The sequence below is a fragment of the Mizuhopecten yessoensis genome, unplaced genomic scaffold, assembly GCF_002113885.1.
Source record: "Mizuhopecten yessoensis strain PY_sf001 unplaced genomic scaffold, ASM211388v2 scaffold11117, whole genome shotgun sequence".
Taxonomy (NCBI): domain Eukaryota; kingdom Metazoa; phylum Mollusca; class Bivalvia; order Pectinida; family Pectinidae; genus Mizuhopecten; species Mizuhopecten yessoensis.
Genome location: NW_018408888.1, coordinates 914,061 through 941,584, shown reverse-complemented (window position 1 = coordinate 941,584; position 27,524 = coordinate 914,061). Strand labels below are relative to the sequence as shown.

Below are 27,524 nucleotides of genomic sequence, written 5' to 3'. Positions count from 1 at the left end.
GAATGTTGTCTATAGAATCTCCCGCCAAATTTGTTTCCATCATTATCAACTTACAGAGCGTTATTTAAGTCAGTATTACAAGGCTGTATTAGTAATTAAATGGGACAATAAACGTTTAGCTTCTGTTTTTGTAATGAAAATCAACGCTGAAATAATGGGCAGCTGTTGGTTTGAAATATCTAATGTAACAAACGAAAATCCGGTTCAGACAATAAGCTTTAATTATCTCTGTCTGAGCACAAAAAGATGAGTTCCACAGCTAACTACATTCATTCTAATGACCTGCATTTCATTTTGTTTCAAATATGCCATTTCCTGCAGGTCATTAGAACTATCAAGTAATCCTAAATTATTGACAGTTGCAAATAACTCTAATTCTAAAAACAAAAGAATCATGAATTCATTTCAAGTTATTTTATTTCATTTTGGCTTTTCTTTGTTGACAGTCTTGAAACACATATACATGTAAAATGTTACAATAATATATAGCGCCCTTCATGTGAAATGGAATTCAGGCAGGAAAACAATATCACACTGTAATATTTATGCACGATGTCTCGTTTAAGAAAGATAACCTTACCTTTTTATCTGATAACATTGTCATGGCAATCATCAGATCTCAGGTTTGATCATCATTACAAAAAACAACAACACTAGAAATGAAAGGATGGCCTCAGATCCGACATAATGTAAAACAAGACATAATGCAAGTTTTCACTAATTAATAATCTTTAGTTTTTAAAAATATATGTACAGACCCATATCAGTTTCATCTACCGAAATGACATTTTATATTCTCAGACTGAAAGCCGCGAAAAAACCCCACTTTTTACTGAATATGACCATTGAAAGCATTTACATAACAGGCTATTTTATTATAAATTATTTTGCTGTCTTCGTGTAAGTGACCTAAGAAGGAAATATTCTGAAAGATTTCAAGAAGTTTTTTTCACAATAAGATGATTAGGTGACCATCGTCAGAGAAAGAAAATGAAAAATGCACCTCGATAAATGATTGCTTCTTGTGTAATATTTCTCAAAATGATAGATATGACCTCAAAATCTCACTGTTAAGTAGAGTGATTTTCACAGTAATTAGCGACTTTGAATATTGATAAAGGTATTAAAAGTTTTAACGAAAAATGGTACCCAAACATAAAACAATAAGTGTATATCTTCTTTGTAACGTAATACATTATTTTTTAAAAAAATCATTAAGTGGAGAATATAAGCATCTTGAATCAGTTCCTAGGTAAGAAACCCTATTCATAATATCATTCAATAAATAAAGTAGTCATGTCAAATTAAGATTCGGAATGTTCTACATTGATAAAAACAACAAGAGCTGAATTCAAAGAGAATAATAATTGGAAATAATATCTATCACATATGAAACACCTTTATAAAGAGGACAGGTGTTATTTTCGACTTTTCAGATCAGTTAGGAAAATGATAAAAAAATCTGTCTAGAAAGAAATTCTAAGTAGAATATATACATAAATTTAGGACAACCCCAAAAAGAAAAGGTCCTTTGTTGTGTCATGGGGATACATATTGATAATTCAGCAAAGACACGAAATCAATAATAAGAAGCTTGTAAAATTATATTTGGATGAAAATATAAAAAATAACTTGTCAGAGTTGCGTCCTTTTATGTTGATCAGCAAAGAAATCGCTGCCTTTTTACTTTTTGCTTTTTCATTTACACTTTTTTCAATTTATGTTCCTGCTGAAGACATAATGTAAACAAATTATATTTTGTTCTTTTTTTCGAACTCAATTCATCAGCAGTAATTCGATTAATGCAAATTAGGTGAAAAGAAGTTATGCACGAAAAAAATCGAAAACCTCAATGTTTAAGCTTACAGTTTTAATTATCTCGACAAATTATATCCAAGAAAAGAAAAAAACAAAATGATAATAGGAAAAAAGATGCTATTATGATTTGCAAGTTAGCAATAAAAAGCAATTTATCCAATTTAAGCCAGAAATGATTTATACGTAGTTGTTTTAAATCTATTCATAAGGTCATAGTTAACTGCTCGAATATCGCAAAGACTGTCAAAGATGGGTGCATGTATTTCTCAAAGAAACAAAAATAAAACAAACATTATATTGCATATATATATATGAGCAAGTACTTATGTCATGGGCATGTGCATTTGGTTTGAAAATGTATACCAACCTTGCTTACGAACATAGAATAGCATATTCACAATTAAAATAATCAAGGAAAAGTATCTACAGTTTAATATGAGTGTTCAAAGATTAAGGATATTGAAAGCTGCAAAATTCATTTCTGTTGTACGTTGTTACGCTGCTTATCTGCAATTGCATTATAAGGTTCAGGTATATTTGACTTTATCTAGATTAACTTACGTGTAACAGAGCGACAACGGGCTATCTCAGTCGTGGGCTAAACGTCTGTAACATAATCCCTACAGAGGCGTAAGCCGAGGTTGAGATGTTACAGAATCTTAGCCCGCAGTTACAGGTAGTTGATCATTTTTCTCGCACCTCTTAGTTCGAACAAATATCCAATTTGGGACCACAAAATATATGGCCTTTCCACTGCTAAATCTACGTTTGAAGAATGCAGTCCGTACTTACCAAGGAAAAAACGTATTTCACAGTGTAAATTATATTTTATCTATAACATCAGGAATCTAACGAAAACAAAACAACACTGTAGCAGAAAACAGAAAATTTCAATCACAGTGTGAAAATTCTGCAAAATGTCGCTGAAAGGGGCCAAATACATGATGTAGATCGAACAGGTAGAACAATCTAGCACGGGATATCACGTCTGATATCCCTGTCTAAGGTGGGAGGAAGATATTCTTTGGATAAGTTACATTGACTAAATAAGGAATATAATGAAATTCCAAATGTATTTGAATATATATAAATTTTGGCATTTACTGTAATTTAAAACTTTGCAGTAATTACTATTACAACACCAAAATGTCTATCAAAAGATATACTAAGTGCTAAACGTTATCCATCTCTGATTCGCTAGACTCGTTTTCCTGTTTTATTTGAACTATCGGAGCATCAGTCTTTTGAATCACCTCGCTGTCATCTGACGTTGACGCAAATGGCGAACTGCTATCTCCCCTGTATGGAGGCGTACCCGTATTTCCAACCAGGTATTGATCAAACTCTTCGGGGTCCACATTGGCTAACGATTCATCTTCAGACATGTTTTGCAGAATAAACTGTTGATCGTTGATAGTATTCAGATAAGAAGACACATAGCTTCCTTCGTGGAACTGAGACGAGATTGGAACACCAGTATTTGCATACGACGACATCATTTGGGCATTGGTTGACATGTAAGGTTGCCAAGGGTTCATTGGGATATAAGGACTCTGTACCAACTGTCTTAGAGGACCGGGACTGTCGTGATAGCAAGAGTTGTTTGCCCCTGAATTGGGTGCTGGTATATTTATCCCACAAGATTCTGGATATTTCCCTTTACTTAAACTACGAAGACATTCGGAGTAAAACTGTTGTTCTGTGTTTGACTGAATTTGAGCTGAAGTATCTGCTATTGAAAATGAAAACTTACTTTCCTTGACCTCGACAGGAGAATGTTCTGGGGTCAGCGTAGGATACGAAAGCTGTTCATAAGTTTTGGAATGAAGGTCACGGCTGTATTTGTTGGAAGCACAGATTGACCGCGGTGGAGAAGAAGATGATGACGATTCGGGAGTATTTGGATTTTGAAGAATGCACTGCATATTTTCAGGGTCTTTACAATCCATTAGATACCCCCCGTACATATTTGTCACTGGCGAGTGACTGATGCTGCCAAGTGCACCTTTATTATAAATGTGTTTCTTATTGTGTTCGGTTAAACTGTTTCCTTCTGATGATTTGTCCAAAGCTTTGCGGAGAGCCTTTTTCGGATGTTTTCGACGCCTTGGTTTGTACTTGTAATCCGGGTGTTCCTGCATGTGTCGGACTCGTAGTCGTTCAGCCTCATCAATAAAGATTTTCTTTTCTTCTGTCGGCAAGCTTTTCCATTTTTTTCCTGTAAATAGAATTTATGACGTTTTTGAGATACATAATTTCATTTCTGTTAGTATTATAAAAGGTAATATACTACGATGACAACTCCATAGGTCGAAAATAACAAAGAATAAAAAACTAATAATATTATATTCTGAAAATATTTGATTATATTGAAAAAATGAAGTAACCCATGATGATAGCGATAATAACTTTTAGCAAAGAACAATTGAACAAATAAGCAAAACCTCATTTTCAAAAATTGCGACGTTCTATAAAGCTTCCAGTATTATTGCTAATATAGACATTCTTGTGTTTTATTAGTGTTGTCAAATAACTTTATAAAAGCCTGTTATTTATTAAATAAAACCTACACAATGACATAGTAACGTAAAAAAGCAGCGACTAGACTGATCTTTTAATGCATAACGTTAAATTGTAATGATTGTTGAATGACGTTGATGAGAATAAGCCGGATAAACTTGTACATTGTTCATTGAATCTAGATATGTCTCCTATAATGCATTGCTTGCTTATTCGCCATTTAACTTTAAAAAATCGCTGGATTAGCATAAGTGTCTGAACACTTTTTTTTTTTTTTTTTTTTTTTTTTAGGGCAGATTGGACTTCAGACAGTACATATTGAAAAATGAGTTTGAGGATGTTTGCCATTTAAAGAGACATTTCCTGTATGAAGACAACAAGTACATAAACGGAAACAGTGAAACTAACTACATGACACATGTACATATACAATTATGATGGTTTTATGTATGTAATAATATCATTCGTTATTAATAGCTTAAAGCAAACAACTGGCTGCCAGTAGCTTGTTTATATTGCCGTGTAAATATCAATTCGATGCAACCATTTCAACTGATTTCGGAATATATTTTAATGTTTATCAAGCTTTGGTTCGAAAGGTCCTCAATACACCGACTGCGTTAGAACCATTACTGATAGTAAAGTACTATATAATATTTTAATTTACATTGATATCACTACTATTGTTTTGAAATAGTATCTGATGCATTGTACAGTTTTACACAATAGTAATACCAACTAGTCTGTGGTTTGGTTAAGTATTACTTGATCCAGCCTTTAAAGATACACTCTTAATTGTTTGCTAGCATGTATTGTATCATACTTTAGTACGTTGTTAGTGTATCCTATATGTGTTACAAACACTAACCTCTAAGCTTTGATACACTTGTTAGTGTACAGTGTATATGTTACAAACACTAACCGATCCAAGCTTTGTTAAAGTTGTTAGTGTACAGTGTATATGTTACAAACACTAACCGATCCAAGCTTTGATAAGTTTGTTAGTGTACACTGTATATGTTACAAACACTAACCGATCCGAGCTTTGATAAGGTTGTTAGTGTACATTGTATATGTTACAAACACTAACCGATCCAAGATTCGATAAGTTTGGTAGTGTACACTGTATATGTTACAAACACTAACCGATCCAAGATTCGATAAGTTTGTTAGTGTACACTGTTAAAAGTACACATGATTTAAAAGTTGTAAGTGTGTGTGGTTAAACATGTTACAGATAATAACCGATACAAGTTTCAGTAAAGTGTTAGCTTTTTGGAAGTGAACGACGTGTTCATGCACTGTTTTATAATTCTCTTCTTTTCTCTCTTTATACAACACACTCTGGCCAAGACTTTGGCCGAAATTTAACAATATCTAAGATTCTCTTTAGTTGTCCGACACTAAGTAACCTTGACGTCTGGATTCGAACCCTCCCCTACAATACTAGCACACTTAAGTCCAGTGCTATCAAACGCTCTGAACCTCACGAACGACCCTGGATTGTTCAGTTATAATAAAAAGTACTTCTAGACTGGTAGTTTGTTGTTTATCGTGTATGCTCTGGGTAGTTTGTTGTTTATCGTGTATGCACTGGGTAGTTTGTTGTTTATCGTGTATGCACTGGGTACTTTGTAGTGTATCGTGTATGCCCTGATCATATCGCCTTTGACCCTTGATGTGTCAGACGTATATATATCACTGTTTATTTCAAGATATCAAGTATATAAATTCACCCACTTATCTCCCCGGAATTTATCACTCTCGTGTGCCCTAGCTTATCTTATCACTGTTATTTCATCCTATATCCGATATACCACCTAGGTATCAATATGATAATGTCTACTTTAGTCATGCAAATGTATGCATGGGATTTTCATATAATACAGAATCGATATTTTATCCATGTTGGTTTTCCTCTAGTTCGAACCTCCCCCTTTATCTGTGATTAAAAGAAATCAAATAGTGACGTGCTTTTTGTCCCTTTTTTAAGAAATAATGCGTGTAATACCCCGAACAAAATGTATGATATAATATGTTTCACGTCTTTATATATGGCGATGTAGACGAAAATTAGCAATTTATAGAATTAAATATCGTGGCAACATAGAGAAAAACAGATGTCAGTTTGGATTATCCTTTTAACATAACATTGCATGATAGTTTCAATGAACACTGCTTATAATATTTTTATGAACATTCAGCTTAGAGAGCGTTTAAAAACGATCCGTGATTGTTTCAAAAAACCCGCTTACAATGTTTTTAGTTCTCCATAGCAACTATTAGGGGGGATTGAATCAAGTTGCATCTTCATCACAATAACCCGTGATACATTAAAAATGTTTCCTAAAACCTGAATTATAATATATGGCCTACAATATTGGTATAAGCAAAGGTTAAAATATAGCATGCTGTTTCTTCATAATAATAACAATATGAAGAGATATATAAACACCATGTGTTTTTAAAATTTGTTATTATAGTCTCGTGGATCACAGCCTTGAACTTCAAACCTGTCACTGCCCATGAACAGATGCAACTTGCTAACGCACTCCAATTCGTGTAGCATTTTAATATATTTTCATATTTGAATAACCAAAATGTAGTAGGCAAAAATTATCACCATGATAAATTAATTCGTAACATATTAACTTTCAGTAAAAAGTTGCATTTTGATTAGATATATATTCATTTCTCGTGAATTGAAAATAAAAAAACTGAATTAAATCAATGTTGTTACGGTAAATATAGGTAACCACAGGAGCAAATAACAGAATTAACTTTGTAGAACGATCAGTATTTTCATCAAACACTTTGTATCGTATATAGTTCGTGTTGGTGCGATAACAGTTTCATAAGTTGTTTACGAGGAGGGGATGATTCTCTGTTAACGCGTGTCATAGCAACCACACCAATGAAAATCCGCATTGCTTACAATGTAACATTGGAGATAGCATCGGATCTTAAGAGACCATACAAGCTTTACCGGAAATCAACAGACTTCCTTAACAACGACCCTCTACATTAGAACCGTTGTGTATAGGTGAAGTGTATGTGTACAAATCTGAATACATGTTGAGAAAATTCATTTAGCCATGAATTGAGGTAGTTTTAACGCTGTCTGCATTTGCATTGAATACATCTGTGGTCTTTATAATGTCTTGGTCTAATAAAACACACGTGTGATATCAAGACTCCATACAACATCCAGTTGTGTCACGCTTCATTGTCTGATCAAATATTAAAATTGAATTTGAATTTAAAAAATGAATTTTGAAAAGCATGGATATGTATGTGTATATTGTCTGTGGGATCCTTGTGAATCTCAAGACATTAAGATTTAACGTGATTTATTTTAGATTTAAACAAAAATCCTTATATAATTTGTTCTGAGTGGTCTTATTATTCACACTTCCTATAAAATATCTTTATTCCAGTGGACTGTGGTTTTTCGTTTATACCTCCCTTTAATTTCTGTTTGGATATAACAGTTGGGCCAAGACACTGCCGTTGACCAAATAGCGCATTTGGCTAGAGCGATAGTATAACAATCTTAAATCTAGTGTTCGAATCCCGGTCTAGTCCAACTGAATTTTTTTCCGCTCAGAACACTTATGTTTATTTTATTTTGTTTATTTCGTCTATATCATTTCTCATCAAAAAAACGCAAGGTATGTTTCTTTTCAGAAACGATTTATCAAACCTATAATCCAACAATTAGTTACAGTTTTAGGCAGTGTTACGGGAATCATGCACGTGTTGAATGCAAAGTTTTAACATAACATTTTAAAGAGAGAAAACAGTAGAATTTTTTTCTCATGAATCCCTCTACATATAAGTTTGACTACTAATTATATTATAATTGTGTATATATATTATATTAACTTGTCGTTTTACTCGATGAGGCTTTCAACGCCTGTGTCATGTGTTTATTTTTGATCCAGTAGATATTTCAGAAAATATATAATGCATAAAGTTCTGGACTACCCCATACAGATATATCTGCAGGGTAACGAAGGTGTAAAACGTTTTATTATTAAACAGATCATTATTATCTATTTATTTACAATGAAAATTAATGAAAATTTACCTGTAGTATAATTATGTTAAAATTTCGTTTGATCAGTATGTGATCGAATGTCGCTGGCCAGCATACAGAGCACGTACAGTGAACTGTATACCCAGCTTGGTTCTAAAGTACACAGTACACAAACCGCAAGCCCATCTTAACATGACCACATTTTCACAAGTGGAAGGATTTAGTTCAATAGCTACGATAAAAGGATACTCAAACTTTGTGTTAAAGTCAGTTCATCTTTATCTCGTATATATATATTAAAAAAACAAATCTTTTTGTGTACTTCAAACTATATAATAATCAAGGGCCGCACCATGTTCAATAATTAGTTGATGTTACATTTAATTGTTATTACAGAATTTATGACTTTTTTAGGTTAAAATTACACATTTGCTATGCGTTTTTAAGCCAATTTGTATTTCCATCTGAATGTATATTCCGTATGCTTTCTTTTCAATAGTAATAGTTGTCCGGGTAACTTGTATGCGCTAACCCCATAATTCAGTATTGTTTAAATTTGATATTAATTTCTATTCAATATTGGTATGTATACAACTATGTCTTAATTGTATACATACCAATATTGAATAGGGGTTAAAATAAGATTTTGAGTAACGAATATTCATAATAAGTAAATTCGACTGTATATGTGCAATGTGTTTCCCAGCAATAGATTTATAATTTCTGTAGATAAATGGATAACACCTGACCAATCAATATAAATATATTAAACGTCATTTGACGTACCTAGAATCTTGCTCAGATCTGCATTGTGGACATCCGGGTTCTCGTGTGCCAGTCGCTTCCTTTCTGTCCTTGCCCATACCATGAAGGCATTCATGGGTCTTCGGATTCTCTGTTCTGGCTTTGGAATGTCGCCAGTAGAATCATACACCGCAGCGTTCATTTCACATGAAGACGGTTCACTGTTGTACATGCATTGATGATACCTGGGAAATATCCAGTCGAAACGTGGTTCCTTCTTCATTGTCTGAGGGGAGACGTTCCCATTTAACTTGATCATATCATATGTCGAATGTTCTGTTTGGGATGCATAATGTCCAGTTTCACACGAGGTGGGGACAGTATCCAGTGAAAGGTGTCCATCGTTGAAACACTTTGCATTGTAATTGGTCAGATTGACTGGACGTCCGGAAGCATTAGAGTGGACAGTTGGTGATCCTTCGGCCATTTCTGTATTTCTGTTACATCCTGTAGACAATAGGCTATGTACAAATCTCATTATTATATGACAAGTCCAGTTTACCAAGGTTGAATAATGAAGACAACTTTTTCACTATGTTGCCTGTTTCAGTAACAGTCATAATGGGAAATGACTGTATGCAGTGTAGGTTTATATTATTTGATATAACGTGTGATAACACAATTCACAGCGCATACGTACCCAGATAAGTGTCCCGGTAGACTCTGACAGCCAGCACCTCCCTCACGGCTATAACGGGGCGGAGCCTATGCTGAAATGATATATGCAAACGGCTATAATTTTACCACTTGTGTTTAAAACAGATTTTATTATGGGTCTGTCTGATATCAGTTTAATTCGAATGCATATACAGTGTGTACATATATCGCACATCGCCGACAGAGTGTTGATATTCGTTATCCAGCAGGACGATGTATGAAATAAAACATATTGCTGTTTCTTTGTTCCACTGTTGTGTCTACCAACACGTGTCATTAGGACGCATGTGTATATGTTAACTTTGCATTGTGTAGATTTGTTCAAGCCCCACTCAACGCGTGTCTAACTAATAAAGGACATGTAAACAAATGAAACATAAGCTAACACATTTCGTCAATGAGTATCGACTGCATTAATTGTTGTTCGATATATATCATCATACAGTAGATTTAGCAATTCAACACAACAATTTCAATTAATATTCTTGTTAAAATATTGGACTTACAGTACATGCTTTGTTTCGTCTAAATTGCCAACTGAACACTCTTTCATTTAGATAGATTATTGAACAGCCAAAAGTCAAACCGAAGTTTATGGATTCCCACAACGGAATAATGTAAAAGTGTGCTTACTGTATATATATATTCCCAAGTGAATTCTCAGTTCATGTATTCTATAAATACGGCTCCAAAAGTTCTATATAGACTATATAATATGTATTTTTTCCGATTTTTCTTGTTATTCTATCACGTCATCCTCGAAAGTCTAATGGTTACTCTCATGTACGTTCTCTGCACAGAGGGTATCCCCTGGAAATTCGGGGATTCTATCACGTGTCACGAAACAAGCCAAACCCGTATATTTTGCAAAAACATATACTATGAAAATGAGAGGAAATGTCACCATGCTACCTTTGACCTAAGCTCACGACGTTATCATGTTTTCAGTTTGACGTAAAATGGTTGATTTTACACAAATTACATATCAAAACATTATGTGATGGTGTTATTACATTGTCGGTGTATGTCGAATTGTAATATGTAATGTAAACAATCATAATTAGTTAACGTATTATTTCAGGCTACCTCGATCTCAGGTTTATTCTAGGCTTTGAGAGAGTTTTCTACCACATACCTGCCTTGGTTTGACAATAGAAATCCTGACGGATGCACCATTGGGTAGAGGAACCGCTTACGTTTCCGGAACACTTGATGGTGAATGTGGTGTATCTCCTCAATGCAGTAATAGTTAACAGTTCGTTTCTATTTTATCCTTCACCAATGGTCACTGTCAACGTATATTTGCAATATTAGTTTCCACATTAACCAAAAGGAAACATTTCAAGCTGCACCTTCCCCAACAGTGTTTATTTACAGAAACGTCCTGATGATGTACTGTTTAAACCGCTTTCACTGTACAGTGTGACTTGCGTATGCCATTTTATTTCCCCAATGAGTGATGGTTAGTCGTCTAACTCGTTTTTTATGAGCTTTTTCTAACAGACTTTAGTTTTCTTTTAACTTAATACTCAGAGAGAAATAAACAGTATACCGATCGTTGTGAGAAAGAGCTACGCTTTTTAAAAATGCTTGTTATTTTTCTAAAACAAATTAAAGACAGCAAATATTAGTGAGCTTACTCCTCTCTACAACCGTTACAGTTTTCTTGTTTATACTCTGCTGCACCATATGACTACGTATGTCAGGTGACACGACCTGCGTTAGCTACATGAACCATACGTTCACGACCATTGTTATATTCAAAATATTCATTCTTGTTTAAATAAGTTAGTAAAACATAGCTTAGCGTCAGTAAAACCTGTTCAAGTTCACCTTTATTAAGAGACATCTGAGCTAAAAGACTGCCTTATAAAGCATTGCATTAATTTCATTTTATCTGAAACAGTATTAAGAGAATATCTTAAATAATTTGGATTTCAAATATTCGGGCCCATAGCATCATTGCAGAGTCCTAGAATGACGAAACAGTTGTACGGTGCAGTGTAATTAATCTTTGACATGCTGTATATATAACCAAAGTTTAGAGTGCAGTCTCCTGTGTACGTCTAAGGTTCACCTTATAAGTTACCTCTTTATGTACTTCCATAAAGGTTCCAGTACATAAGGTCATCTCAATTAAAAAGCCAGAACTGGGAAATGAGAAAACACTGAAAAAAGTAAAGACGCTATTAGAAGTATCATGAGATGTAGATACTACTTTGGTTTAATTTACAATAATTCTAGTGATGAAGTATTACATGTAATTTTTGAAGTGAGAATGAAACGGTTTGAAATTAAACAATATAGCAAATACGCAACTTCATCATACAAACAATAATCTACTTCCTGTTGTAATTTTAAACTTCACCCAAATTCAAACTGTACAGGAAATTCAATCCCTAATCATTATAACCATCATTATATCCGGAGGTGATACATAGATTCGACGAATATGGCCCTGACTTATTGGAGAAACGTGTAATCTGGTATATTTTATTAACAGCCGTGTACGGTTAATGATACGTATTTTGATGCCATATGAACATACTTTGATTACAATTCACCATACTAAGGGTGATAAAACCAAGATCAGCAAGACGTTTATGTTAAAACATTATTCTCAAAGCAATGTACAATACACGACAAAACGTATCCATGAAAGTACCTAATTTAACAAACTCTCGTAGTTAGACGGGATTTATGAAAGAGAAACCCGTTAAGTAGTAAGGGATATACTGATGTAGCAACTCCAGACTTTACAGTGAGGATCTTAGATCATTGTGGAAATCATTCCTACTTACATGTGATAATACGTATTACTTCCGTTTACTAATCACGAATAGAAAGCAAGTACATAGGGTATGCCTATCAATGTGTATAAGGCAATCGGGATATTATATAAAAATAATCCTAGAAAAAACAGGTGACTGAACCTTTAATTTTTTGTGTATATATAGTTAGATTAAATTAATTACATTCAGCATACAGCTGTAGCGTCCCTCTATGACTTGTCGGGGGTGCAAGGGGCCAACAGGGTGGAATTCCAAACACATACGTCAACATTTGTTTTACATCTAATGATTGTGCATTTATATTTGAAATGGAAATAAAACCACCAGAAATATATCATACAGATGTTTTTATAAATCACTTGGTAGCTTTAAACTCTATGCATTCTAATTTCACCGGAGGCTGTCATGTGTAATTGGGGTAAACATGAAAAAGGCTAACAAAGGATGAATAAGGTTATTTCATATTTTTTAGAATCCACAAAATGAAACTTGAATCACATACAAGGATACAGTGTACAAATACACATATATTGAGTATATAACCTACAGTGACAAATATGTACAGGTATCTATGGTGCACTACCTACAGTAAACAAATGATATAATTCTATTAGATACAAGTTTCTTTGTAATGTCACCAACCGTAAACACTTGTATATATGTGTGTTGTGTTATATTGCAGCAAATAACAAGTATTTCCTTTGCAAGGCCACAAATGGAAGAAGCACTTCCAGTGCCTATTTTAAGTATCTAGATTGTTGATATATTGGTCAATACAGTATATATGCAGCGAGGGTTTCCCACAGGAACTATTTTATTCTAACTTGAGAAATGTTACGGACTTCATAATTTCCAATTATCGTATTTCTGTGTGTGTCATGATTTTAAACGTGTTTGTTGTTTTTATCGAATAAATCGAATAAAAAATAGTGTTTTGTGTAGCTGATACTCTAAAAGACGCAGCCTTACACTGATAGTCTAGACATAAACACTGGTAGTAAAACAATCGGATGAGTGGTTGCTAGATCAGAAGGTCTAGGCTGCACTATTACCCAAACTGTCTATAAACAATGAAAATATCCGGTGTTTGATAATTGATCTGTTCAGTGCTCTATTAAAAGTTTCTAGTTAACATGGCTTTTCTTGTACTGAAACTTAATAATGATCATCTTGATTTCCGAAATATGAACTTAACAAAACAAAAGAATAGGGACAAACTAACATACATCCACTATTCACATAGACTTTTTTGTACTAAAATTCTTGATTACATGGCCTGTGTTTTGTTTGCCACCTTATCTATCTACAATTATTTTAAAGTTTAACGTTCCCTGTTTTAGTTTTCTTAATCTCAGTATATCGAAAAAAGCTTTCTTAGCGCCTAGATGTTGCTGTTTTATTGTACATTACAGTACTCTAAGAAAGTATTATATATAAAAACCATATAGCAAACAACTACAGTGTATAGCATTTCAAAACAAAACGTTAGCATTGATAGTTTGATCACGGAGTACCTCATTTTCTGATTCTATTCGTTCTCGTTAAGACCTGTTATCCTTTAAATAGCATTACCTGCCAAATTGAAAAATAGTCGTGTTGTTAGAAATAAGTTGTAGAGTAGCCGGACTCTTACTTGACGGGTAGAGTAGTTTGTGATAGGGCTGTAAAGGTGTTACAGATTTATTACATTCAATTATATCCCATAAATAATCTCTGGATATTCCTATTTCATAAATCAATAACATGTAGCCCTAGTCGGTGGTGACATCGAGGTAATAACTTTTAAAGTTTAAACAAATTTAAAGTAAATATTGAAGGTAATGTGTTTAATTTATGTGTAACGGTTAGTTCATTGGTTTCCAGGGAGATGAGTCACCTAGATTTTGTTTCAGAGAAACGCGACGTCATTTTGAAGTGTTTTGTGCAAGTTGTCATCAGTGTATGTGATAGTTGCACGTGCACCTGTTCTATCGGAGCGGTACACAGTTACTAACGAGCTTATTCGGCCTCGTACTATAAACTAACCGCATGATAGTATTTCAACTTGTCTTTTGTGTATCCAAATGAAATAACAATACAACAACATTAAACAATGCTTGTCTGGCAATCTGCACCAGTCCTCTGTTAGGACCTCGATAACAAGTTGACCAAAAACATATGTCTTCCAGCAAACTTCACATTGTAATTAGGGTTAATTCTGAAAAATACCGCAGACTGAAGGAAAACTTGTCATTTTTAGATTATATTTAGTGTATCAATTTTGTTTTTATTATTCTTATACATTACAGATTCATGAGGGGATTAGGTAATTGTGTATGCAACTAAGGCCTTCAGCTAACACCATATCTGAGATGAAATATGTTGTCTTTTGCCGTTATAAATGCCACTACAAGCTTCCGGTATCGGCAATCGTGCCTCCTTTGTTTCCTTTGTTCAAGTTCATACCAGCGCTTTGGCCCCTAGCATCATTCATAGAGTCAAAGGAGGACGAAACAGTTGCGCAGTGAAGTGTACATATCATTCTTTTTTAGTATACAGTATCTATTACAAATGTAACCAGACTTTAAAGGTGCAATCAGATGCGTGTGTCTTACATTAGTGTTTTTAGACTTCGGCTTGATGATACCTTCACCAGGCTACAGAACGAACGATGTCAATGGCAATCGCTTAGGTACACTCAAATAGAAGGGACACAACTCGTGTAGGTTTGTATGTGACCCTATATTCGGTTATTGCTACCGACAGAATACGGGAATAATTGCGACAACGCATGACGTCACATGCGTGACGCTTAAGTCGACAAACTCTTCTCGTAGTTTCATTTATTTCTGTAATGGATGCCCGTTTTATATAGATACCGAATATTTATTTTTTCTTCTTTTTGAGAATAACTTTATTATGGACTTGACGCAAGTGTTGATATAACGGCATCGATAGTAGTAATCGTATTACACGCTCTAGACCCATGGCAGCTCGCCATAATTTATCTTCAAGGACTGCTCGGTCTTGCAATAATGCATTTCACATTGACTAGCACGTACCCCAAGATACGATTGTATATAAAAATAATGTGTATCCAATTCATAATTTATAATGGTTTTATTATAGTATCGTTTAAACGAAAGAATATAGTTCCCAACTATAAATGCAGTATTATTTAAACTTACTGAAAACTAATTATCAAAGGGTTTAATAGGCACATTTATCCCTACCCTGTATTCGTAATGGTCATATTGTGCAGCATAAAAATGTGGGTTTTTTATGCATGGGCATACTAAAACGTACGTTAAAACCTGTGTTTCCTTCTTCGTATTCCTAACTATTTTTCAACCACTGGCAACCCATTGGGTGTAAATATTACTCCTTTAGTGTGACCCCGCTGGCTTGACTCCTCTAACGAGATGTTACTTCTGAGAGCCGCGTATACAGCTCCAAAAGACTACAAATGCTTGATATATCTTCAAACATCGCATGTTCTTACACACACTTACTCGCTTGCACTTTTCTTCTGATACTTCTCCAGTTGGATGTGTGTGTATCATACATGTCCGTGTTCGTGTCATTTCTTTGTGTGTGTTTTCCTTGTTGTTGTGTTGCAGTTTGATTAAGTATGATGCCCCTCGCGACGGCTGCACATTAGGCCACCATTCCGCTTGTCTATCCAGCACCATCATTTTGCTTTTCATTTTCCAGAAGTATGCACCACCAATACCATGTTTACCGCCGATACAATATTAATCGGCCGGTTACATTGGTCTTCGAATGTTTCAACAATGTCCCGGAAGTCTCCCTGATGATATGTAGGAATTGACGATCCATTCGTCTCCCATCAACAGACGCGGTCAAGTCTTTGCCATCCTGCCTGCTCGAAGGCGACCGTAATGCGCATTTTGCAGCCTGAGCTACTGGAAGTGTGCCGTATATGGTTCCCTCCTGACATCGCCAAACTCCTTTAAAAGATCAATATTTGACTGCACAAATGGTGATAATATCCCTCTACACAGATCGTACTTTAGTAATTGTGATTTTTGTTTTGTTTCTCACGTGTTCCATTTAGGCATCTTCTGAATTAAGATAATAGAAATTAATCAAAGAGTTTGAACAAGCGTATTTTTCCCAACGGAACAGTAACGACTACGAATAGTCTTATCAGTTCGATGCACAATCAAAGAGTGTGAGTTTCCGTCCAATCGCTTCTCTGTGACTTGGATGGTTGGCACTTACGATGTCGCCAGCATAAATGAGGTCAGTTCAAAAGCCGCTTCAGGTATACTAACTAACGATTCCAATATGCAATATTCAATGAAAGAGTCAGCGATAGACTTTTGTTATATGAAACAAACACTCCGAATATGAAGGGATTTCGTTTTGCCTAAAATAAGCCCAATAGTCAAGAAAAAGATTGTTGTTAATGTTACAGATAACGACATTAATTCAATCAAATTACACTTTCTTGTTTCTTTGGTGATTTCAAGTATTTGGTAAACAGATTGCGGTTACTTTGTACAAAAATTGTATATAAATATAAAATACAAATGCATTAGTCTTTTTCAATCAAAAAATCTAGTAAAGAACAACAAAAAATGTCCTTTTCCTGATGAAATAATTCTTATGCACGATGTTGCTAAAAAATGTCTTATTATAGATTATCCATACAACTCACAACTTACCTAGCGGGGGAGGGGGTACCAGATGTCAAGTTGGCGCTGAATACACAATGGGAATATACTTTCCAAGTAAACCACATTTTGTGGAATGGACTCTTCGGGCAGCGTGCCACTGTCCACGAGTTCCTTTTGGAGTCGAATCACGGCCACTGCTCGTCTGATATAGTTGTCGGCAGTCCTTTGGCAAGAACCGGGTGGCTTCCATGAATATTCCCTCTCAGCCTGACACGGGTAGGTCCCGCAGTGACGACAGCGAATGAGGGCTGAAAAAGTGCTGATTCCTGGTCAGGAGGAATAGAATATCATACGTTCAAGTACATATATTCACTGTATATACGATCATGAAAACATCAAACGAACGAATCGAATATCAATGAAATATTTACATCTATGAAGCCACTTACTTTCTATTAAAACTGCCAATTTTAGAAGCCTCGACATCGCCCTCGGCCATCTCTTCCACAGTTTCTTGTCGACAGATGGCAGTATCAACATAGCAACGATGTATAAAACAGTGGTGGTATATTCGACACAGATCCACTAAATAAAATCGACAGACAAAAACAAAACAAGTAACATCCCGACATAAGTAAAGGTATAATTCCGCTGATATTTAGAGGCATTATTGACACTCATTTATTGTCATGATGTATTGAAGGCGAATGTATAGCATACCAGCAGTGGAACAGAAAGCCATCCAATTTTACATTGAAAATCCGAGGGTTGAAAGGCATTATATTGCCTCGACGTGAACCATATATATACACATTATACATCAACAACCATGTCAAAATGCTAGGTAATCGACAATTTGCAACTTCATATAATTGGTCCAAACTAAGACCAAGACGGCTTTGTTATTGTTTATTTGCTTTTGTTTTATTCATTATATTTAGAAGTTTCTTTGGTTGGCAGTATTAATTGCAACTTTGTAACTTTTTTTATCCTGGAAAATGCGTAACTTTGTAATGCTTTAAATCTTTTAAATATTGAAATATTACCTGAAATCAGCGGGAACAGATTTGGACACATTTACAAATTTCTGGATGAGCTATACATGCCAGCTCAATTATGATTACTACCAGACATATATGTACATATAGTATATCGTATGAGACTTGCTCTTATCAGAAAGGGGTGAACCGATTCAAGCTGATACCAATTAATTATGAATAATAAACAGAATGTGCAGAGTATGATTGAATTTAAACTGGTAATGGGTGAGCTTACATGAACGATGTCCTGTGACGACGGACATACTTTTGGAACCTCCGATGAGGAGAGGTAGCTGTATAATTGTTGTACGTATCCTTGTGCGGGTTCCGTGCTTTGAAATAAGAAATCTATACATTCTGACATGAGCGTAATGTTATCTTATTTGATATTGTCAACCGTTAATTTACACAAAAAAACAAATGTCGATTTTGATCGCAAGTGCTGACCCTTGTCTTCGTATCTTATGGAAAGAAAATAAGATGGATATTCACATTTGCCGTCAAAATCTAAGCTATATAAGGTGATACGTGATACAGTTTAATATACAAGAAATTAATTTTATTTTATGTTGTATTTTTAATCAAAGCTTAGTTGGTGAATATGTTCACGGTCACTGAATTTCTCTATCCAAAGACCCGAAGTAAGAAATGAAACATATACAACAGTAAACTGGTAACTCACCATGTATGGTATTTGTAAAGATAAGGCAGAAGTCGCAGTCCGCAAACAGCAAACAGACACAAAAATATTACCGCCCAGTGCATCGTAAAACATCAGAAATTACACAAAACAGAAAATACTTTGGGGATTAATCATATCCGCCTTCGACAATTGCTAAGCAGCCTAGCAACAATATCATGACGTCACAATAGTCAAAGACGTCACAATATAACAAATGTTTTTTTATGGCGTCACGTCATGTGTAACTGGTCCAACCAACTCTTTAAGAGAGCTTAATCAAGGTGGGGTCCAAAGGTGAGGCCCAAGATGGGAGTATGCGAGGCGATGCAACCCCCATCCTTCTCCCAACGGGAGGGGGGGCAGAACCTGTATGACAATAAGCATGAAAATAAATATCCAGGGGTCGTTAGTGCAACTGCCAGATCGCCCAACCCCATCCCCATCGACTTGCCTTGACCATAATTGTCTACATGAATGATCAAAATACTATAGGGGTCCCTGCGGTTTCAGAAACGGAAGATGGCGGGACGGTATGATATATTGTACCATATCTCCATACCGTACCGGTACCAGACTAAGGCTAAGGACTGGTGGGTGTGTTGAAATAGGAAATGACAGATGGTATGGTGTCATGGAATTTATTTTGTTAGTGAAAAACAAACAACGACAAGTTTTTGAATGAAAGCCGAATTTAAACTATGATATTATTGACACAGTTTTGGGGCCGACGATATGTATCAACACAATCGTTTATCTATCGTTTTATTTGGTGCGTGTTCCTCAAGAGGATCCACTCTTATTGTGCCTCTTGTCTACAGCGCGTGGCACCGACAGTAACCACTTGTCTGACGGATAAGTACTTTTATCTGTCGCCCAACTGCACCCAACGGTGCAGTGCTGATACTACGGAGGTAGAAAAAATACACAGGTTTTCGACAAAGGTTAATGCTTCACAAGGGAGAGAAGCCTCGTAATAAAAGGTTCCAGCCTCGATATACATATAGTTTCATCTTGATAGGTGTATCGAAGCGAAACTCTTGGTTATTGAAGATGCTTATGCATGTTATGATATTTTCATAGATATTTACCTCATATAAATGTCATGACTCGACCGCTGGCACCATCTTTGTTGAAATGGTAACATTAGGTGCATAAGACCCTTTTTGGAAGTACGCTACACTTTCACCTCATTTGAATAACGCTGTGTTTAACTTAATATCCCTGTCTCTATGGCATCCGGACTGCATTCACGTGAAAGATCTTTTATTTAACTATCGATAGTTGGAACGGTCTTCCCGAATGTGTCATAAATTCTACAACTACATGTATAAGAGACTTCGAAATCAATCTAGACAAACATTGGAAATTCTAGAGCTTAAAAACAAGCATTTTGGCTAGTTAAAAATAGATATCCGGAAGACAAATAATATTATACATGTACATTGTAGGGTTATAAGATACGGAGGCATCCAGTGCCTGCGTCCATTACATTTCCTATTAGATCCTATTAATTTTTCATTAATGCATAAAATACTTACTTTTTGGTTTGAAATCAGTATAACCATTGTCAAACGCCTGTGGTACCTTATGCACACCGTGCAAATGAGGAAGTGTTAGCGGTAAGACATTAGCTCTCATCGCCGGAAATAAATGGGCCCTCCCTGAATGTTATAGTGTCTTTTCTTTCTCTGCTGAGTATGTAAACATTGGAGATGTCGCTTGAAGATCATTTTACCTCCAAGTCGTTGAGTGTATCAACAAGAAACTTAAGTAAGTGTATGGCACGTTCTAGGACGTATACGTACGTGACAGGATCATAGTTATAATGTCCGCATTTCAAAACTTGTTTCTTGGTAGGAACGAACAAAAGAGCAGGGCTGGGGAAAATCTTCTAATGACTGATTCATTCTCCATTGAGTTCATGTGTGTAAAGTCAGATTTAGGAAGCATTTCCCTTAATGGGTCTTGCACCTCTATCCTTACAATTCACCATACGCTACCTCGCGATTAAAGTGTGTTATTATTTCACTACGGTAGAATCGGTACGGGTAATTCCTTACATCCGGATTATTCTGTACGTACACACGTAGAAACAAACTCCCAGTGTCCACATTACTTGTTCTGTCACTTTTGATTAATTTGAGTCGTACCCATCGCTGATTGGATAAAAGTGTCCGACCCCGTGAAGTTGAAATCCCGATTCTGACACAAGCATGGATTGACTTTACATTACGCACTGCTGAGTTGCGCGTAAATTTACGGTGTAATTACTGAGCTTCTGATTATTTCAAACGGTTAACCTTCAAAATATTGTATTGTAACTTTAAATGTCAGTGGTTGAGAACTAATTTCCCACAAAGTTTGCATCAACTTACAAAAGCACATTACGTTTTTGTTTTGTTTTTGTTTTTAGAGTTATCATATCGTCACTACTAGAACATCAAGATGCACAAGCGATATATATAATCAAAATGATGACGTTGGTCCCCTGTGCCATGTCATCCTCGAAATTCTAGGGGTAAGGCGCTGAAGAGAAAGTAACCACGGGAATTGTCAGTCGATTTATTGGTTTGTGGTAGCTTGGTAATTACATAATACATCGTCAGCTTATTCATTTCAATATCTACCGAAAGCAAAATAAAGTGCAGAAGAAAAATCGAATACAGCTTCAATCTGGTTTCCATAAAATTAATGCTCAATTTTTTAAAAGCGTTTGAGAAAATATTTTCTACTTATGATAAAACAATCATATGTATTTTAATTACAAGAAGGTGCACTGCACTGTCAGTATGAATAATTCATATAATACGATCCATCCTATTGAAACTATGGATAGGTATACCAGGGATGTGTAGTGCCCACTACAAATCCCTGGGTATACGTAGTGTCAGACAAATATCGAGACACTTTGATACTATGGTTGAATTGAATTGAAGATTCGTATGTTATTCAGTTGTATTTTTATTTAAGTTACACACCAACTGAGCATTTATGATTCACGTTTTTACTGTTCCGGAATGGGAGTTACCTCCCGTTGAACGATCATTCCTGCAGATAACACACTGCATACTGCAATATTTTGAAAGTTTCGTTGCCATGAAAAATTCGTTCAGTTTGAAGCAAAATCATAGATATACACAAAATATCTCAGGCGTATAATCTCATGCATGAAAGGTATGCAGTTTTGGGATTTATTTCCTGTTCGGATTTAATATCATGCCATTTTCTATTTTAGATACTAATTATAAACTTCCGGTTAAGTTTCATCTTTCTTATTTCCATCGGTCGTCTTACATAAACGTTCATCATGCCGATGTCACGGAAGCGTGCTTATGTGGAAATCGCAAAGGTATATATTCTACTTTATGATCACGTTGCTTTTCATTGACCTTGAACATTTCTACGCTAGCGTAAGAGAACGGTACGTAACTGTATTCACCATACATTTGTATGTCCCGGTCACCCTAATGAGTGTCCTGGGAGGGTTTTTTTCCTCTGATTCATAAATATTGTTCACTTACCTAGGCGTGTGCAAAATTTAAGTTCGATCATAACAGTAAAAAGCACTGAAATACGTCGATAAAGATGCCTATTTGGGAAGAATGAGTGTCCTGGGAGGTTTGTGGGCGCCCGGGAGCTCGAGTTTGTTATTAGATTTTTTACACTTTTTTTCTTCTAATTCATAAATAATGTTCACTTACCTAGGTGATCTTCATGTCAACTGCCATCTTGGATAAGGTCGTTCATGTCAACTGCCATCTTGGATAAGGTCGTCAGTAAATTTATAGAAGTTTAAGTCACTTGCTTTGTGCCTGATTTGACCAAGTATTATATTAAGATTCCTAGGATTGCACTGTTTAATGATCAAAGATTATAGATCTTATACATTAGAATTAATTTATGTTTATGACGTCTTAAATTTAAAGTTTCCATGTTTAACTCGAGATATAATTTTTCGATGAAATGTCGCACTTCTAAAACCCAATATATAATGTTCATAGCTTCAATTTGAACAGATTCAAGCATATTAGATTCTCCAATGGTACAGTCATTCCAGATAACATCACCATACCAAAGCACAGATCTTATATAAGAATATAATAGCGTTTCCAATGATTTTCTATCGATCTTATATGTTTAAGCATTCTCAATATGTTGAGTCTAAAACAAGTTTTACTAAAAATAACATGAATATGATCCCCCATTTACCTTTAGAATTCAAAAGTAACCCTAAATGTTTATGACTTATTTCATCAGATAATAATTTATTATTAAAGATGAGAGGGGCATGCTTTCTATTCCTTCTAGACACTGTAAACCGTATATATATACGTATTGAGATTGGAGGGAGAACATATTAAATTATTATATATGTCAGTAAATATTAACAATATAATTGTAAATCATTTATTACGATTAGTCATGTCATTGCAAGGGAATTTTCCTAGACTATCTTTAATTTGTTTGGTCATTTTTTCGTAAGAACATCAATATTCTTCTTTTGGTACAACAACCAAAGAAACAATTCATCCTCTGTATGTCAATAAATGTATAAAATTTAGTGATTCATTTGTCATCACAAGCTATTTAATCAGTGTAAAACAGAATGTTAATAGAAAGCTTACCCAAACAAGAGGCCCATGGTCACCTAATATATAAATTTATACAGAGAGTTGATTTTGTTTTTAACACGAACAGAAATATTATTCAAAGTGACAAAAAACAATAAAACCACCTTATTCAATATCTAGCATACAGATTTATGACTAAAAATTATTTGAAACTAGCACATCTGATTCTAAACAGGGAAAATGAAGAAACTTTAGCACACTGACTCTTTGGGCCCCACCCTACAGCCCTTGGGGGTAATTAAGGCTGGCTCAAAATTATCAAAGTATCAAACTGTCAACTCAGGGTTATAATTCCAATCAAGTTATTAACATGTGATATTGAAAGTATCATTTGCCATTATAAACCATAATAAATTTTGCCCCCCTCCTTCCCCAGGGGGTAAACATAAGACCCTTGCATCTATGAAGAGTGTTGGATTCTACCTTATCTGGGTCTTTGAGAAGAAGATTTTTGAAATTCAGCCAATTCAACCCTTTTTGGCCCCACCCATCAGCCCTGGGGGTTCAGTCAGGGCTCATATGTGCATACCATCAAACTGCTATCCAATACTGATAATGCTTACCTAAATTGAATTACTTCCAATGGAAATTAAACAAATGTTGGTCCAAAATGTGATTTCCCTGTATAAACTAAAGTAAAGTTTACCCCCTCCCGCCGGACAAAAGGTGATTGCAATAGGTCACTTAAGCTTGAGACTTTGTCTCAGATGACCTAAAAAGTTACACAACTCTCAACGGGTTTGAAACTTTTTTAAGTTTGTGAAACTCAGTCTCACGTTTGTTTTATTACGGAATCGGAATATCTATTGTTCATATAAGCAAACAAACAAACTTTTGCTTGAACACATTTTGTGTTCTCTTCTTCTGCTGAATAATATATAGCTACTGGACTGTGCCATGTGTTTAATGTGTTCATGGTTTTGGATTGTCTGTTGTTCACAGACTTCATGGCCAAAAAATGTTCAACTAAAGTTAGATATAGGTATGTTCAAACAATTGTAAAATGAAATCCAAATGTAGTATTGTTTAGCTACAATATAGGTGATGTGAAATTTAAATCAGAACATAAATTCTCATGAAGTCAATGCAGTCCAAAACCTGTTGGAGCGTTTCCGGGTTGTTTCGCCCTAAATCCTGTTTGCCCTATAAGCTGTTTCACACTGGACTGTTTCACCCTAAAACAAAAATATTAGGGCAAAACATTGTTTGGTATTTCCTTTCAATTTAATTGGTTTTAAGTCACAAATTAAGTTTTCTTAGTCTTCCATAACGAATCAATTTCATAAAAAAAATGTGATTTTCTTGTTTCAAAGCGAGTGTGACAAACGGCAGCTGTGAAAAAAGCTGACTCCGCTCTCACATACTTAGTTTAATTCTTTATTTATTTTACGAGGATTACAAACAGCCTGAAGGCTACTAGATGCTATCCTCAACATATATCAAAACATACAATATGTACAATTACACAAAAGACGTACAAATGTCGCACACACTTGCACTCATACATACACACATGAGAGAGAGAGAGAGAGAGAGAGAGTCAGAATCTGTTTGAATTTACGATATATTCAACAATATGGTCAAATAATGTTTTGTTCTCAATTTCGTTTAGAGTTTCTAATCCACATAAAATTATTTGGACAAGAACATTTGGCATGAGCTCTACAATAAGGTGGGAATTGACATTTGGAGCGAATATATGACAAACAGCACGGAGCATATTGGAATGGATTCGGTTATATTTTGGACAAAGTAAAAAGAAATAAATTTCATCTTCGGAGGAGTTCGTGCAGAAGTCACAGAATTTGTTATTAGTTAAATTGTAAGAGTATCTATGATTGTTTAAAGCACTTAGTCCCATTCTTATTCTAGAGTGATTGATTTTTCCTTTTCCCTGTCCATATGCATATAAAGAGTTTGTTTGTGGAGTGGATAGATTTGACAGTGCTAGAGAGAAAGACGTTAGTGAAGAGCTATTTCTCAATGCTTCAGGTAGGTTGTTCCAGTCTCGTATTGATTTTGGAAAGAAGTATTGGTGATAGAAAGATTTTCTTGACAGGATAGGAAGAATAGTATTAGAACTTCTAAAGTTGTAGTTTTGTGTTCGATGACTCTGAATTGGACAAATAGTTTTCAAGTATGGCGGACAAAGATCATGCTTAATTTTGAATAACATTTTAAGTCTGCAATTTTTTCGTCTCTCACTTAGTTTTTCCCATCCCAATTCACCCAGCAGTTTAGTATATTTGGTAACATACTTACTCTACTTGAAATATACCTTACACCAATGTAGAAAGTTGTCAATAAGTTTAGTTGACATATTAAAATATACAAAATGTAAATTATTATATGAGCGTATAAATTAAAAAAAATAATTTTAATGACATATACATGTATACAAAAATATTGCAATTAATTCAATGCTAGAAAAATTAACAGCCAGGTTAAAAAATCAACAGCCAGATTAAATTGAACTTAACTTATATTAGTTTAACTTAGGCCAAATAAAAATATACCTGTGTTTCCCCTTTTCCAAACCTTCCCTATTTTTCATGCGGACCCTAATACATTTTATTAGCTCACCTGGCACCAAGTGCCAAGTGAGCTTATGCCGTGGCGCGGCGTCCGTCCGGCGTCCGTCCGACCTCGTCCGTCAACTTTTCCTTTAAACAACTTCTTCTGAAGAACGGACAGGCCTAGAGTCATGATATTTGGCTGAAAGCTTTGTTGGTAGGAGCCCTACAAAGTTTGAGAACGAAAATGACCTTGACCTGTTTTCAAGGTCACAGGGGTCATATATGTCAAAAGCTTCAAATGACTTCTTCTGAAGAACTGAAAGGTATAGAATCTTTATTTTTCATTGATGGCCTCCTTGGATAGAGCCTGACAAAGTTTGAGAATAAAAATGACTTTGACCTTCTTTCAAGGTCACAGGAGTCAAATGTGTCGGACACTTCAAACGACTTCTTCTGAAGAACTGAAAGGTATATAATCTCTATATTTGGCTTGTAGCTTCCTAGGAAAGAGCCGAACAAAGTTTGAGAATGAAAATGACCTTGACCTTCTTTTAAGGTCACATGAGGCAGATATGTCAAACACTTTAAACGACTTCTTCTGAAGAACTGGTAGTTATAAAATCTTAATATTTGGCAGGTGGCTTCTTGGGAAAGAGCCAAACAAAGTTTGCGAATGAAAATGACCTTGACCTACTTTCAAGGTCACAGCGTTCAAATATGTCAAACAGTTCAAACAGCTTCTTCTGAATAATTAAAAGGCATAAAATTATAATATTTGACTGGTGACTTCCTGGGATAGAGCTCACCAAAGTTTGCAAATGAAAATGACCTCAACCTACTTTAGAGGTCAACAACATTTTAATGGATTTGTTCTTGAGAACTAAAAGGAATGGATTCATAAGATTTGGCTGGTAGCTTTTTGGAATAGAGCTAACCAATTTGAGAAGGAAAATGACATTGACCTACTTACAAGATCACACGGGAAAATATGTCAAGCAACTTCTGAAGAAGAATCAAAAAGCATAGAATCTTATAATAATATTTTGCTGGTAGTTCCAACAAAGTTTGCGAGGGAAATATTTATATAGTGCAATATAATATTTAATGAGAATATTTTGCTATGACTGCTTAAATATTCAGGTGAGCGATACAGGCCCTCTTGGGCCTCTTGTTGATTTTTCAGTCACTAATGCATTCATTAGCCATTTAATTGTACATATAATTTGTTATGCATGCTATTAGTTTGGTCAGTGTCAGAGTTTTATTTGAAGATAGTAGCTAAGTGGCCGTAGATACTTGTGGTTATGATATAGGTATGATATAGGTTGCATATAGGTNGGGGGGGAGTCCAGTCTGTGATGTCATAGTGTTTGTGCCTCCAGCTGATGCTCACCACCAGATTT

General features: G+C 35.1%; 1 protein-coding gene across 4 annotated transcripts; it reads right to left on the bottom strand.

Annotated features, from left to right (window-relative positions):
• Positions 1-404: 404 nt before the first annotated feature.
• On the bottom strand, positions 405-19,147 carry LOC110466111 (transcription factor Sox-7-like). 4 transcript variants are annotated; one of them, XM_021522435.1, is made up of 9 exons: positions 18,975-19,147; positions 18,528-18,624; positions 17,702-17,837; positions 17,301-17,578; positions 16,122-16,580; positions 10,974-11,126; positions 9,822-9,891; positions 9,164-9,628; positions 405-4,036 (listed from the first exon to the last, which is right to left on the bottom strand). In XM_021522435.1, the coding sequence occupies exons 8-9, from the start codon at positions 9,606-9,608 to the stop codon at positions 2,991-2,993; spliced, it is 1,491 nt and encodes a 496-aa protein (XP_021378110.1). In that variant the 5' UTR covers positions 9,609-9,628; positions 9,822-9,891; positions 10,974-11,126; positions 16,122-16,580; positions 17,301-17,578; positions 17,702-17,837; positions 18,528-18,624; positions 18,975-19,147; the 3' UTR covers positions 405-2,990. The 4 variants fall into 4 exon arrangements, with proteins under 4 accessions (XP_021378110.1, XP_021378112.1, XP_021378111.1 ...); XM_021522437.1 differs by having other exon boundaries at positions 17,301-17,560; XM_021522436.1 differs by having other exon boundaries at positions 17,702-18,624.
• Positions 19,148-27,524: the final 8,377 nt, after the last annotated feature.